The sequence below is a fragment of the Macaca nemestrina genome, chromosome 1 (genome assembly GCF_043159975.1).
Source record: "Macaca nemestrina isolate mMacNem1 chromosome 1, mMacNem.hap1, whole genome shotgun sequence".
NCBI classification, from domain to species: Eukaryota; Metazoa; Chordata; class Mammalia; order Primates; family Cercopithecidae; genus Macaca; species Macaca nemestrina.
In genome coordinates, this window is record NC_092125.1 from 221,729,382 (window position 1) to 221,744,632 (window position 15,251).

At 40.2% G+C, this 15,251-nt stretch overlaps 1 protein-coding gene across 5 annotated transcripts in view; it reads right to left on the reverse strand.

The window, feature by feature from the left end:
- Window positions 1-15,251, reverse strand: part of LOC105473242 (vacuolar protein sorting 13 homolog D) — a 284,106-nt gene that overhangs the window by 212,699 nt on the left and 56,156 nt on the right. For all 5 annotated transcript variants that reach the window (XM_071100479.1, XM_071100476.1, XM_071100469.1 and 2 more), the window contains 4 exons: window positions 11,425-11,515; window positions 8,899-9,025; window positions 6,322-6,502; window positions 260-442 (listed from right to left, as the gene is read on the reverse strand). In XM_071100479.1, the coding sequence (XP_070956580.1) occupies window positions 260-442; window positions 6,322-6,502; window positions 8,899-9,025; window positions 11,425-11,515 (582 nt within the window). The remainder of the gene's footprint in view (window positions 1-259; window positions 443-6,321; window positions 6,503-8,898; window positions 9,026-11,424; window positions 11,516-15,251) is intronic.

The window sequence follows — 15,251 nt, forward strand, 5'->3', positions numbered from 1 at the left end:
TAAAAAGATGGAAGGTTGATTCCACTGGTTTGTTTGCTAAAACAGCTTACTACCTACAGTTACTAAGAGTTACAATTTACACTACCTCAATTCATAAGGTTAATGGAAACGTCAATAAAATGTCCAAAAAAAAATTCTTCAAGCCACATACCCTACAAAAGTAATAGCAATTACGGATCATCTTACAGCAGCATACAAATTTTTCCATTAGTGATCAAATACTAGCTGAACAGAAAAGGAAATGGATATTGATGCTCACCTTATCTTGTAGGGAAAATGTGCCAGGAAAACCAGCAAACAGAAACTTATTTTTGACTTTCAACTTCCCCAAATTTGCTACAATCAGATTATTTGATCTGGAACTTTCTGGGATCAGAAGAACGGGAGCACCAGCTTCAATATCCAGGAGAACCCGTGAACAGCGCTGAGCTTGATCTCTCACCTGAAAGAGGAAGGAAAATTGGCTCAGAGGATAATTAATTCCCTAATTTCACCACCAAATAACCTCAGATTCCCAAAAGTTTCATGAGTTTATAAAATAATTAAAATTATACAGAGCACATTCTCTGACCACCATGGAGTTAAATTAGAAATCAGTAACAAGATAATGGAAAATCCCCAAATATTTGGAAAATAAACTACACACATCTAAATAACCCCTAGGTCAGAAGAAATCACAAGGGAAATAGAAAAATATTTTCACTAAAATAAGAAAGACATAATACATTAAAATTTGTGGCATACACTTAAAACAATGCTTAGAGAAAAATGTACACCATTACTTTAGAAAGCAATAAAGACTTAAAAATCAGAAATTGAAAGCTTCCACTTTAAGCAGCTGGAAAAACAAAAGCAAATTAAACCTGAAGTAGAAGGAAGAAAATAAAAAGCATAAGTCAATGATATAGGAAACCGACAATTAGAGAAAAATCAATTAAACATTTTATAGACTATGACTGCACCCAAAAACCACAGAACATATATATATGTGTATATATGTGTGTGTCTGTGTGTATATATATAATATGTGTGTGTGTGTGTGTGTGTATATATATATATATATATTTTTTTTTTAGACAGAGTCTTGCTGTGTTGCCCAGGCTGGAGTGCAGTGGCACAATTTCAGCTCACTGCAACCTCCACCTCCCGGGCTCAAGTGAGATTCTCATGCCTCAGCCTCTCAAGTAGCTGGGATTACAGGCACGCGCCACAACGCCCCGCTGTTTTTTGTATTTTTAGGAGAGACGGGGTTTCACCAGGTTGGCCAGGCTGGTCTCAAACTCCTGGCCTCATGTGATCCATCCATCTCGGCCTCCCAAAGTGCTGGGATTACAGGTGTGAGCGTGCCCAGCCCAGAATACACATTCTTTAGAAGAACAGGTGGTCTATTGGCTGAGAGTATGCCTCAGACATAATATAGGCCTGAATAAGTTAGTTATTTTAAAAGATAAAACTAATAAACCCCTAGCCACTTGTTAGCTTGGTTACCTTGGTTAAGTCGTTAAAGTCTCTGTACCTCAGTTTCCTTATCTATAAAATGGGAATAATAATAAGCCTAAGCCCTACCTCAAAGAGGTGTAGGGATTAAATGAGACAATACATCCAAAAACTGAGGTGAAAATGTAACAGCTATTATTACCACATCAACACCATATCTTTTCAGTCTTTTTTTCCTCTACACACAGCTACATATTTTTGTATATACAGGCATCCTGACTAGCGCTTACATCTTTAACATGCATTCGGTTATACGTTAATGGAAAAAACTCTGAATCATGAACCAGACAACCAGGGCTAAGAGTTAACAATGTTTCCTCAGTTATAAAATGAAAGGAACAGCTGGGCTCGGTGGCTCAAGCCTGTAATCCCAGCACTTTGGGAGGCCGAGACGGGTGGATCACGAGGTCAGGAGATCGAGACCATCCTGGCTAACACAGTGAAACCCCGTCTCTACTAAAAAAAAAAAAATACAAAAAACTAGCCAGGCGAGGTGGTGGGCGCCTGTAGTCCCAGCTACTCGGGAGGCTGAGGCAGGAGAATGGCGTAAACCCGGGAGGCGGAGCTTGCAGTGAGCTGAGATCCGGCCACTGCACTCCAGCCTGGGCGACAGAGCGAGACTCCGTCTCAAAAAAAAAAAAAAAAATGAAAGGAACACATCTGCTGACCACTGCCTCATTAGGTATTATCATAACTAATTATCTTTTTTTCTTTGATTATATCCTCCCACTGAAATATAAACTCCATCAAGGCAATGACCTTGTCTTTCTTGTTTTCCACTCTGTTCCTAGCATCTGGCAAGCTGCATGACACATTCATTCCTAAATTACAGAAGAAATGAACAAACAGGGTTGTTGTAAGGATCAAATGAGATAATGTGAGGAAAGCACTTTGAAAACTCCAAAGCATCATTAATATAAATAGTTATTGCCAAAAGTACAGGCTACTTATTTCTGCTACCTCCATATTCCTACTATAACTGAATCAAGGGAAGAATAGTAAGAAAAATAACTCCCTGTTGGTCATATAGCTTATGGTAGCAAAACCTACACTCAAGACATTTGTCCCAAGATTTCTAAGGGTGCAGTATTACTTTACAATACCAGTTGCTAGGTGAATGAAGAAGTGTAACAAATATAAGAGGTTATATGTAAAGTGGAAGCCATAGGAAAACTGCATCATACTTCCGGGGTAAAACATACGGGAAATCATTTATATTTGGCCAAATTATCTCGTACAACTGATACTCTTATCACTTCAAACATTAAGAATAAAAAGAAATTCAAAGTCCCACTGAATCATTATTTACAGACCTCAGAAAATGTAGGAATAAAAAGTCAACTACATGTCAAAAACACGTGTCACCAATACAAGGTGAAAGAAATTTAAATTTCAAACAAAATAGCCTCTTATCAGCAAATAAAAGTAGATCTTAGCTCATATAAACCTAATTAAAACAGCTAGAATTAAAGATTCTTGAGAAGATAAGCTTTTTTTCAAAGCCTACATATTGAACAATGTTCAAAATAGAAAGACATTCCTTTAACCTCCTACTTGTCTTATATAATTTCATAAAGCAAAACTTGAGACTTACTGTTCAACTCTGCTTAACCCAGGAAGTTAAACCCAATTACTCAGTAACGTACAAGTATCTCATTTCCTAACCCAAATGATTCAGCACCATAAGACTTACTACTGTTTCAACCATACATGTAAAAATAACTGTTTTAAATGCACATAACAATTCTAACAGAAAATATTTAGCAGAGTTGTATTGAGAGTCACAAAAATGTTCATAACTTTGATAAAACAGTACCATTTATAGGAATCAATACTATAAACATAATTCAAAAAGTGAAAAAAAACTTCACTTCTGTAAAGAGATTCACAGAAGCATTAGTCATAAGAATGAAAAGCTGAAAGCAATTTAAATGTTAAAAATAGGAAAATGGTTAAACTAATAGATTATATAGTTGCTATACAGAATATCTATGAAAAATGCAAAGCAAGATGGAAAAAGACTCTAAAAAAAGCTAGGAAAAATAGCTGGATTCTAAAAGTGCATGTATAAAATCAGTGTGTTTGACATACTTGATACTCTGTATGCTATTTCTGAATCTAAATTATTTTATAAAAGCACATGCAGACCATAAATGTAGTATCATTTTATATCAAATAAAAAGTTGGACAATAAGAGTGTTGGCAAAGATATGAATTAAAAGAAATTATTATACACTGCTGATGGGAGACTATCATTGAGACAGCTGTTTTGGAAAACGATCTGGCTTTATCTAGTGAAGATAAATGTGTGCACACCCTATGGCTCAGTAATCCCACTGCCAGGTATCTCAGAAATCAGAGAAAGTCTCAAGTATGTGCATCAGGACTCACCGTACACAAGAGCTAAACACTGTAAACAACCCAAATGTTCCAAAGGAAAATGGATAAATCGTTTATACACAGAATGAAATGCAATGGTGAAAATAAATGCTATTGTAGGTAACTATGAATGAATCTTACCAACACACTAAGTGGGGGAAAAAGCAAGTCATGGAACATTAAATACGGTTTAATGCCATTCTTATAGAGATCACAAGCAAAGCAAAATATACGGTTTAGGAATTTTGTCTTTTTAATTTTAAAGGATCTTATAGACCCAAAAATCATCAGAGTGGTTACCTGAGGAGTTGACAGGGGAACAGGGGAACAGAATAGGGAAGGAACACAGCATATGCAGGCAGCTATCTTCCTGATGTTCTAATTTTCAGTTTAGAGGCAGGTTCACAGATGTTCATCTTATTATTATACTCTGTAACATATAGACATGCTACAGATAATCTTTTATAGGTATAAAACACTCAAATTTTTTTTTAGTTTTTAAAGAAAGAAAAAAAGATTATATATTCCATGAGTAAATTCATAGAAAAATGTATTAAAAAAAAAAAAAAACAAATTAAAATATGCTATAGTGCAGAGATACTAGCATGATTCTTTTTTCCAGATTTTCTATCATTTGATTATGCTGCTTTTCTATTTTTAAAAATGCATTCTCTGGAAGATCCACAGGAAACTGACAGTACTTGTTGCTTCCAGGGAGAGAAACTAGATGGTTGGAGAAAAGTAACTGAGGGGACTTTTCCCCAAACGCCCTTTTTCACTTTGCTACTGTACCAAATCAATATCTAACACAGTCATTTTTTATTTAAATTAAAATGTAATGTTTAAAAATGCTGCCACTATAAAGACAGTATCTATTTATTAAATTATAATATTTTGCCTATTTTTATTTTATTTTTTTTTTTTGAGTCATGGTCTGGCTCTGTCACCCAGGCTGGAGTGCAGGTGGCATGATCTCAGCTCACTGCAGCCTCCACCTCCTGGGCTCAAGCCATCCTCCCACCTCAGCCTCCCAAGTACCTAGGACTAAGGCACATGCCTCACCACGCCTGGCTAATTTCTGTATTTTTTTGTACGGAGTTCCACCATGTTGCCCAGGCTGGTCTCAAACTCCTGAGTTCAAGTGATTTGCCCGTCTCGACCCCCAAAGTGCTGGGATTACAGGTGTGAGCCACCACGCCCGGCCATAAAGTTTTTTAAAAAAAGGAGAAACAACATGTTTTTACAAAAGTACATTGTTATTTTCTGTGGTTCCCAAACTGCACTGAGACACCACAGGGTGGTGAAGGCTTGGAGCTGCCAGGACTTTTTTTTTTTGAGATGGAGTCTTGCTCTGTCACCAGACTGGAGTGCAGTGGCGCCATCTCGGCTCACTCCAACATCCGCCTCCCAGGTTCAAGGGATTCTCCTGCCTCAGGCTCCCAAGTAGCTGGGACTACAGGCAGGCGCCACCACGCCCAGCTAATTTTTGTATTTTAGTAGAGACGGGGTTTCGCCATGTTGGCCAGGATGGTCTCGATCTCTGGACCTCGTGATCTGCCCGCCTCGGCCTCCCAAAGTGCTAGGATTACAGGTATGAGCCACCACGCCCGGCTGCCAGGACATTTTAAATTTTTGAAGGAAAAACAACATCTGCCAGACACTGCACTAACTAGTAGCTTGTGGTAGCTAGCATTCAATAATAGATCATTCTATACTCCTTTCAGTAAGGTCTCACCTTTGCGAAGATGGGTCTTCAGCGGTTGCTGTGATAAAAAGCAAGTACCATAAGAAGATAAATGTGGACAGGAAGTAAGGGTTGTAATGTCCAACCTGATTCCAAGTTTGAGAAGTTATGCAGTACCCAAGAGGCACATACCTCCTACCAGTCATTGTGGTTATTTAAGAATGAAATCAAATATTATTCTTTCCATTTATGTGTTACTATTTTTTCAAACACCTATTAAGCTGTTAGGACGTTGTACTTGTCACGTTGTTTAGACTGACTTACTTTGTAAATGGGAATACCATTAGGTGCTTCCTTTGGCCTAGGATGTGCCATGAATAAACTACCAGGACCCCACAGGTGCCACGAACTCAGTTTGGAACTTCTGATCTATTGTATTTAGAAAAAACCTACCACTTTCCAAGAGAAACATCCCCACTGAAGTCCTAAAAGGGACCAGAAGTCGTAGTGTTCTTTGTAAATCTCCCTTATCTTTTTTCTTTCAGAAAGTGAAAGCTAAACTTTGGAGGTAATTTAAGTGAGATACAATAAATAAGGAATAAAGCTCTCCAATTACGCAAAGATTTCTGCAGCTAATCTACATGGAGAACATATTAGCAAGGATAAATTACCTTTACTCTTCCAGATTTATCTCTAGAGGCCTAAAAGTTCTACTGATCAGTCAAACTGGAAAAGCAGCTTAGAGGGCCCAGGCTACCTACCGTCTGCCCCTCAATAGCAGCTCGCTGGCGCCCTAAGACATCTTGCAGCTGAGTGAAATGCTGAATGAAGGCCACCACCTCCGCCTGGAAACGCTGAGTATGCACGTACTGCACAGAGGCCATCCGGAGGCTCACGCGAATGTCGTGTTCTCTCCGGAGCAGAGGGTCAGGCCGCCCATACCTAAGAATTAGGATAAAAGTGTGACTCAGATAACAGCAAGACACAAGTTAGTATTTCAAGAAAACTCAGGTTGGTTGAGGGGCTTCCCTAAAAACAGCTTTAATTATTAAATGGAAATCCAAAATTAGGCTTTACAAAGCAAACTCTAATAATTACTCCCTTTGTAAGCTTCCATGATGGGATAAAGGTGTGATAGCCAGGAGTAGAAACAGGTGGACAGCTCTAGCACTGAGGTCACTCAGAGGCCACCTGAGGTTCTGACCTTTCTCCCTGCCCCTTTTCCCTGCCCTGAAAGTAAGTATGCCTGCTCACCATGTTCCTGGCAAAGATTGCAAGGATACAAGCGTGAAAAACAATAAAAATAAGGCCATGAATTAATAGGTAAAGAAAATTAGGCATCAGATTCAATGTTTCTTGGAAAAACTGTCTTCTGGAGGCAGAAAGACATCCTTCTACTTCAGCTGAATGTAAGTCAAAGAGTTCTGGAATCTATAGTCAAAGATAAATTAGCAGACTTCTCAAATTGTTCTGAATTTAATGCAGCATGGTGCCATAAAAACATTATTAAATAGGACACAGTCAACCAACATGGCTGAGTACTTATTTTGGGCTAGGTGGAAAATTAAGAATTTTCCATTAATTATCTGATTTATTTTAGAGTCATGACACCAAGGTACATAATACAAACAAATCCATTCTCAGCAGGGTATAATATAACCCCCCTAAAAATGAAAAGCCCTCAGACATCTTCTTGAAACAGTTCTTCTCAACCTTGGTTGAACATCAGCATGTTATTTAAAAAAAAAAAAAGACTGGCCAGGCACGGTGGCTCACGCCTGTAATCCCAACACTTTGGAGGCCGAGGCAGGTAGATCACCTGAGTTCAGGAGTTTGAGACCAGCCTGGGCAACATGGTGAAACCCTATCTCTAACAAAAATACAAAAAATTAGCTGGGTGTGGTGGCACATGCCTGTGGTCACAGCTACACGGAAGGCTGAGGTGGGAGAATCACTTGAGCCTGGGAGGCAGAGGTTGCACTGAGGTGAGATCACACTACTGCACTCCACTCCGGGACTAAGCATGGCCCTAGACCAATTCAATCAGAATATACAGAGGCAGACCTGAACATCTATATTTTCTAATACCTCTTAGATTAAAAAGAGAAAGAAAAAAAAGGTTGAAAACCACCATTTTAAACTCCCTATTTTCTGAGAAAAGAATTCTTTTTTTTTTTTTTGTGAGATAGAGTTTCGCTCTTGTCACCCAGGCTGAAGTGCAGTGGTGCAACCTCCACCCCCCAGGTTCAAGCTATTCTCCTGCCTCAGCCTCCTGACTAACTGGGATTACAGGTACCCGCCACCACACCCAGCTAATTTTTATATTTTTGGTAGAGACAGGGTTTCACCATGTTGGCCAGGCTGGTCTCGAACTCCTGACCTCAGGTGATCTGCCCGCCTCAGCCTCCCAAAGTGTTGGGATTACAGGCGTGAGCCACCATGCCCAGCCCTGAGAAAATAATTATTTAATAACCAGACAGGCCTAAAGATTCCTTTCTAAAATCTAACATAGAAACAATTCAATATAGATCATGTTTATAAACAAAAATGCATAATGAACTCCTATCATCAACAACCTTCTGAGGCTGAAATCATTCCACAACTTTTAGAGCTACATGGAAGCTCAGAAATGTTCTAATGATCCAGTCCCCTTTATAGACAGAAAAACTGCTGCATGAAGACTACGTGACTTGTCTCAGGACACACAGCAAGTTCATGGAAAACCGGCCTGAGAGCCAAGGGCTATCAGGAATCAGAATTATTCAATCAAACCCTATCTGGGGGGTGTGTGTGGGTGTGGGTGTGGGGGTGTGTGTGTGTGTGTGTGTGTGTGTGTTGAGACAAGGCCTCCCTCCATCATCCAGGCTGGAGTGCAGTAGCACAATCATGGCTCACTACAGCCTCCAACTCTTGGGATCAAAGAATCCTCCCACCTCAGCCTCTCAAATAGCTAGAACTACAGTTGCATACCACCACACCCAGATGGTTTTCTTCTTCTGTAGAGACAGCGTCTCCCTATGTTGCCCAGGGTGGTCTCAAACTCCTGGCTTCAAGCAATCCATCTGCCTTGGCCTCCCAAAGAGCTTAGATTACGGTGTGACCCACCGCACCTAACTCATACCCCATCTGTTTACGAAGTTTTAAGTAGCCCACTTCAACACAGATCCATTTTAATGAAATTTAAAGTCAGGAAGGACTCCTCATAACCATAACTTTTCAATTTCACCTCTAAGAAGGTAAAATTCTTTAAAAGTTTTCTTCATTGTCTAGCCAACAAGAATCTGAAACAGTAAGTATTATGATAAAATATTAAGTCAGAAAAAGATCGAGATTTTTACTTAAAAGTCTGGAAGATGAGTGCTTCTTCACCACTGGTAGTGAACCGTTCTCTGTAGAACTCTCCATGGGATGTGAGGTCACTTAGAGACAGACTCCCAATGCTGCCCTGTAAGGCCAGGTCTCCCTCTAAGGATGATAAAGTTAGAACACGTTACTATGTATCTTTTTTGTCACACAACTTAAATATGTCTATAACAAAAGCTGTTATACACATGCCTCAGATTTTTCACTTTGTAATCAAACATCAAAAGCAAATTTTCATATTCCAATATACCCAGAAAAATATTTTTTACAATATTTAAAACAAAGTTTCAATGCAAAAAGAGAAGAAAAGAAAAAGTCTCAATGCAGAAGTCCAAAGGGGACTGAAATAATATGGTAACATTACACATTTAAAAGACAAAACCTTTATAAATACAGACAGAAACTTGAGGCTTTCTGAGATGAGACCCCTAACTAGAATTAAACATCATTAGCTCTATTAATTATACTCTGGATAAAAGAATAAAGGAGGAAGTGTCAGAAACACGTCAGGTATTCAAGCAACATTAAGTGTGTTTCACTGTGATTTAATGAAAGACCAAAATTAATGAGATAGACAGATACCGAAGACACAGATTTGAAACTACTCTGTATATAAGTGAAGTTTCTGGAAGGTGAAAAGAAGAAAGAAGAGGTGACTGAAACATGTACAATTAGAATGTGAACATATAATGAGTCATTATTAACACTGTATGGATACTAAAAAGGAATATTCTGAACTGTTGTCTCTGTAAAACAAAATTTATTATCATAATTATCGTTATAAAACAATTACTAAGGTATATTTAGCATGCTAGTTCAGCTCCCAATGAATCAAAGACACAGTTTTTTGGTTTTTTTTTTTTGAGACAGGGTCTCAGTCTGTCACCCAGGCTATAGTGCAGTGGCACAATCGTGGCTCCCTGCAGCCTTGACCTTCCAGACTCAAGCAATCCAACCACTTCAGACTCCTGAGTAGCTGGGACTACAGGCACTGGCCACCACAACCGGTTAATTTTCACTATTTTTTGTAGAGATGAGGTCTCACTATGTTGCCCAGGCTTGTCTCAAACTCCTGACCTCAGACAATCCTCCCACCTCAGCCTCCCAAAGCGCTGAGATTACAGGCGTGAGCCACCATGCCCAGCCACATACTTATTTTAGATACCTAATGTCTTCTAACAAAAATACCCAAGCTTTTACCAATCTTAAAGGCCATTAACAGGAATACGCTGTTAAAAAAAAAAAAAAAAAAAAAAAAGCCAATCTCCTCTAAGAGGCTTTTCTAAAATAATTGTACAAGGCATGAAACTTCAGCCTCAGTTCATTCCCTCCCCAAAAGACATTCTTGTTTTTACTACAGCATCAACATGTGAGCTTTGTAATCTTCAATAATTAGGGAAGGAAAAATGTTTTACTTCACACTTTATAAATCTCCACTATTTAGGCTGGGCACAGCGGCTCACGCCTGTAATCCCAGCACTCTGGGAGGCCAAAGTGGATGGATGGCTTGAGCCCAGTAGTTTGAAACCAGTCTGGCCAACATGGTGAAACCCTGTCTCTATAGTTTAAAAAAATAAGTTAAAATATTATTTTTTAAAAATCCTATTTAGGACCTGATGTAGTTGATCACTTGTATTCGACTAAGAATTTTAACCTATAAAGTCCCATTAGAGAGAATGCTGGCCAGGTGCTGTGGCTCACACCTGTAATCCCAGCACTTTGGGAGGCAGAGGCAGGAAAATCACTTGAGGCCAGGAGTTCGAAACCAGCCTGGCCAACATGGTGAAACGCCGTCTCTACCAAAAATACAAAAATTAGCCGGTCATGGTGGCATGCACCTGTAATTCCAGCTATTTGGAAGGCTGAGGCATGAGAATCGCTTGAATCCAGGAGGCAGAGTCTGCAGCAAGCCAAGATTGCACCACTGCACTCCAGCCTGAGCGACCAAGCGAGACCTTGTCTCAAAAACACAGAATAAAGAATGCCAGCTTTGCTACAGTATCTCCTGCATAATACCATCACCTCTACTGGTAGCTCCCCCCAATTTATGACTCTAGATGCAGTCATATCCTCTGGTTTCTCAGAGACAGCCCTGTTGTATGCCTGTTTTCCAGGTGTAATTATATTAATGATGTCCCCTTTAACTCTCAAAAATATCTCAATTTGAACAAAAAAAAGTTATATGGGCACCCTAGAGTTTGTTGAAAACACAGACACCAGGGCTCCATCCCAACTCAATCAGATTCTTGAGAAGGAGATGAGAGACAGGAGCAGGGAAGAGGTTGTGCCAACACCTGCACTTTTAACAAGCTATCCAGATGATTCTGATCCATAAGCCAGCATTTGGGAAACCACCAACATGAATCCTGGCCAGACTAGTAACCACAATCAAGCCACTGCCACACCTTACTCAGCGCATGAGGACAATCAATTTGTGATCACAATGTTCAAATGTTGACCAGATTTTGCAAGTTTGCTTCCCTCCGCCCCCTACCACTTACCAATCATTTCCAGGTGTGCTACTAATTTGGACACATTTGCTTTGGCAAGCTCACTTGTGGTCTTATTCAGCACTAGAGAAAGTGAATGAACCTAGGAACAGACAAGATAAAGCAAGGCCAATATTACTGGGGAGAAAAGGTATCTTTCAGGAAAATGGAAGAACAATCAAAGAATACACAGAAAGGCTTGGGAAATTTGAAGGTAATGCTTTTAATGATGCCAATTTCACTTCAGCTTTCTTAAACCAGACAAACCACGACCTGAGGACAGGGCAGAGACTGGACAGTCTAAATTTCAGTTTCTGTGGTGCCTTCTCTATGTTTGCCTTGTCTATTTTCTGTTCATGAGATGCTTTACATTATAAAAACAATTTTTCTCATTTTGGCATTCATCATTAATATTGTACAATTCCATAGTAACTCAGACAGATCCATTAAATCTCATTTTAAGAAGTTTTTCAAAACAAAATGATAAATATGATTTAGAATCCTATTTACTACCTTTGAACAAATATTTAATAGAAGCCCACCATTAACCAACTGAGACTTCTCCTAGAAGCCATAATCAAAGATTTTCTTTCCTAGGGACAATTATAAATAGAAGAAAAAATCCTCTGTCTTGGGAGTAGCATTCTTTGTAACAAATAAATTTCATAATGCAATATTGTAATTGCAACTATTAAAAACATCTTATACGTCTAGGATTTGTTGACTCAGTTCTCAACAACCTTTTTTGCTTTGAGTAACATCACAGGGGACAAAACATTGATGGAAGAGAAGGAGTGAGGAAAAGACTGACAGCAGATTTAATCTTCAATGCACACCCACCACTTCCTAACAGCAGGGACCGTGCCTTCACCCCCTTGTCTTCACTCAGGAAATGTCTGGTGCATGAATAATCAGGAGGAAAAAAAGATGGGAAAAGAAAAAAAGGATGTAATAGAAGGAAAGGAAGAAGGAAAATCATTTATAGAAGAAGACAGGGAAAAAGCAGTGGGTTATTATAGTTGGAGCAATGACTTTGTGGGGGGAACTCCAGTTCCCTTGCAGTATGATTTCTCACACAGACACAGAAGGAATCGCAAGGCAAGATCATCACGGGGGAATTAAAAACCTCTAGTCAGCTGGATGCAGTGCTCACACCTGTAATCCCAGCACTCTGGGGGGCAGAGGCAGGAGGATCACTTGAGGTCAGGAGTTCAAGACCAGCCTGGCCAACATGGTGAAACCCCGTCTCTCCTAAAAATAGAAAAACTAGCTGGGGATGGTGGCAGGCGTCTGTAATTCCAGCTATTTGGAAGGCAGAGGCACAAGAATCTCTTGAACCCAGGAGGCAGAGGTTGCAGTGGGCCAAGATCACACCACTGCATTCCAGCCTGGACAATAGGGCAAGACTCTCTCTCAAAAAAATAAAATAAAAATAATGAAAACCTCTAGTCATTTAATTGTACCGAAAGAACATGTACGCTGGGTCTAAAAATGCTTTGTTTGGAGGAATCCAACCATCACCAGCACCTGAACCAGCTCTTCACTTGAATCTTAGTGTCACTAACGAATGATGATCAGATGCTGTATGCCTCCTGCCTCAATGCAACAGGAAGCACTCAGCAGCCCCTCTGGCGTGTTCTTACCCCAAGCTGAACTGAATCTGATGGGGTCTCTAGAGCTAACATCCACTGGTTAAAATAGAGGATAAAAGAAGTCAAACAGTCAAACAAGAAAACACATAAACCTAAAATGTGGGACACTCTACAAGGTACTAACCCAGTTTCTGTAACAAGTCAATTGGCGGTGGGGTTGAAAGGGGGCAGGTATACCATAATTCTAAGAGACTTAAAAGACATGACAGCAAATGTAACATGGAACCTTACCTAGATCCTGATTCAAAAAAATGCATGCATCAGGCTGGGCACAGTGGCTCATGCCTGTAATCCCAGCACTTTGGGAGGCCAAGGCAGGCCGATCACTTGAGGCCAGGAGTTCGAGACCAGCCTGGTCAACATGGTGAAACCCCAACTCCACTAAAAATACAAAGATTAGCAAGGTGAGGTGGCACACGCCTGTAGTCCCAGCTACTCGGGGGACTGAGGCAGGAGAACAGCTCGAACCCAGGAGGCAGAGGCTGCAGTGAGCCAAGATCATGCCATTGCACTCCAGCCTGGGTGACAGAGTGAGACAAGAAAGAGAGGAGAGGAGAGCGGAGGGGAGGGGAGGGGAGGAGAGGAGAAGAGAAGAGAAGAGAGGAGAAACTCATGCATCGTTATTATTTAATTCTCCTTATTTTGTAAATGTGAAAACTTGGGCTTGCAAAAGCACAGTATTCTACTGAATTATAGAGACCAACAGAATAGACAGGCAAGAAGTTTCTTAAACCATTCACTACTCTACAATCCACCAATAAAAGCGCATTTTTGAGACAATCAGAGAATCTGATTATGGACTGGTATTAGAAAATACCAAGGAATTCTTGTTAGTTGGATGTGACAATGCATTGTGGTATGTCCATTGGTTTTTTTAGAAATAAATACTGAAGTATGTAGCGATGAAATGATATATCTGGAATTTCCTTTAAAATACTTCAGCAGGCTGAGCGCGGTGGCTCACTCCTGTAATCCCAGCACTTTGGGAGACTGAGGCAGGTAGATCACTTGAGGTCAGGAGTTTGACAGCAGCCTGGCCAACATGACAAAACTCTGTCTCTACTAAAACTACAAAATTAGCCGGGCATGGTGGTGCGCGCCTGTAATCCCAGCTGCTTGGAGGACTGAGGCAGGAGAATCACTCGAAACCAAGAGGCAGAGGTTGCCGTGAGCCAAGATCATGCCTCTCCACTCCAGCCTGGGCAACAGAGCGAGACTCCATCTCAAAATAAATAAATAAGTAAATAAATAAATAAAATACTTCAGCAAAGAAAAAAGGCATAAAGTAAATGTGATGAATTACAGGGACTGGGCAAATGGGGGTTCATTATACTGTTTCTCTGTGATATATCTGAATTTTTTCACAATAAAAATGTTTTTCAAAAATTCTTATTTTAAAAAATGCATTGTTGAGGGACACTTATCCAGTCCTGTTCTCTTGTAGAACCAGCCACATCAATCAAGGCAAAGCCCTCTGGGAGCACTGCATATTCAACACCAAAGAGTTCCTGACACAGATCATCACAGGCACTGCAAAAATACAGTTCCAGGTACAGACACATAAAGCCCAAAGGAATGGCTAACACCTCTCCAGGTTCCATCCACCTTGCTAAACCCAGGGTACCAGAGGACTCGAAGTACTGCAAAGTCATTCATTTACCAGACACTGAACAAGAAACGTAAGCTGGTCCTTTCCCATCTCTCCCCTGAGATGTCTTCCATTTCGAGAGGAATGAGGCTTACTATCAGCTAAGGAAATAAGAAAACGGCATCTGGATAAAATGTGATTCTCCTCCCTGACTTCTCCCCAGCAGTAAGTGCAAGTCCACACATGCTAAGACATGTGGATGAAGAACATCCTTGAGGCACACAAATGTTACCAGCCACGGCCAGGGTTCCAGGGCTCTGGACAGGTGCTAGTGACAACAGGCCTATGTGCCCTCAAATGGGCTATTCAGGTTAACTGCTTTCACATCCTGCTGTTCCATCACACAGAGCAGAACAGCCTTAAACTCAAATGCTGTCTTTTTTATGTTTTTTTTTCCTTAATACTTACAATATGAGTATCAAGGACAAGTTATAAGTCTGATAATCCATGTAATATAAAGATAATAACGGCTACCACTCACTGAATCCTTACTGTGTGCCACACACTGTGTGGAGGGCCTTACAACAACCCTATGACGG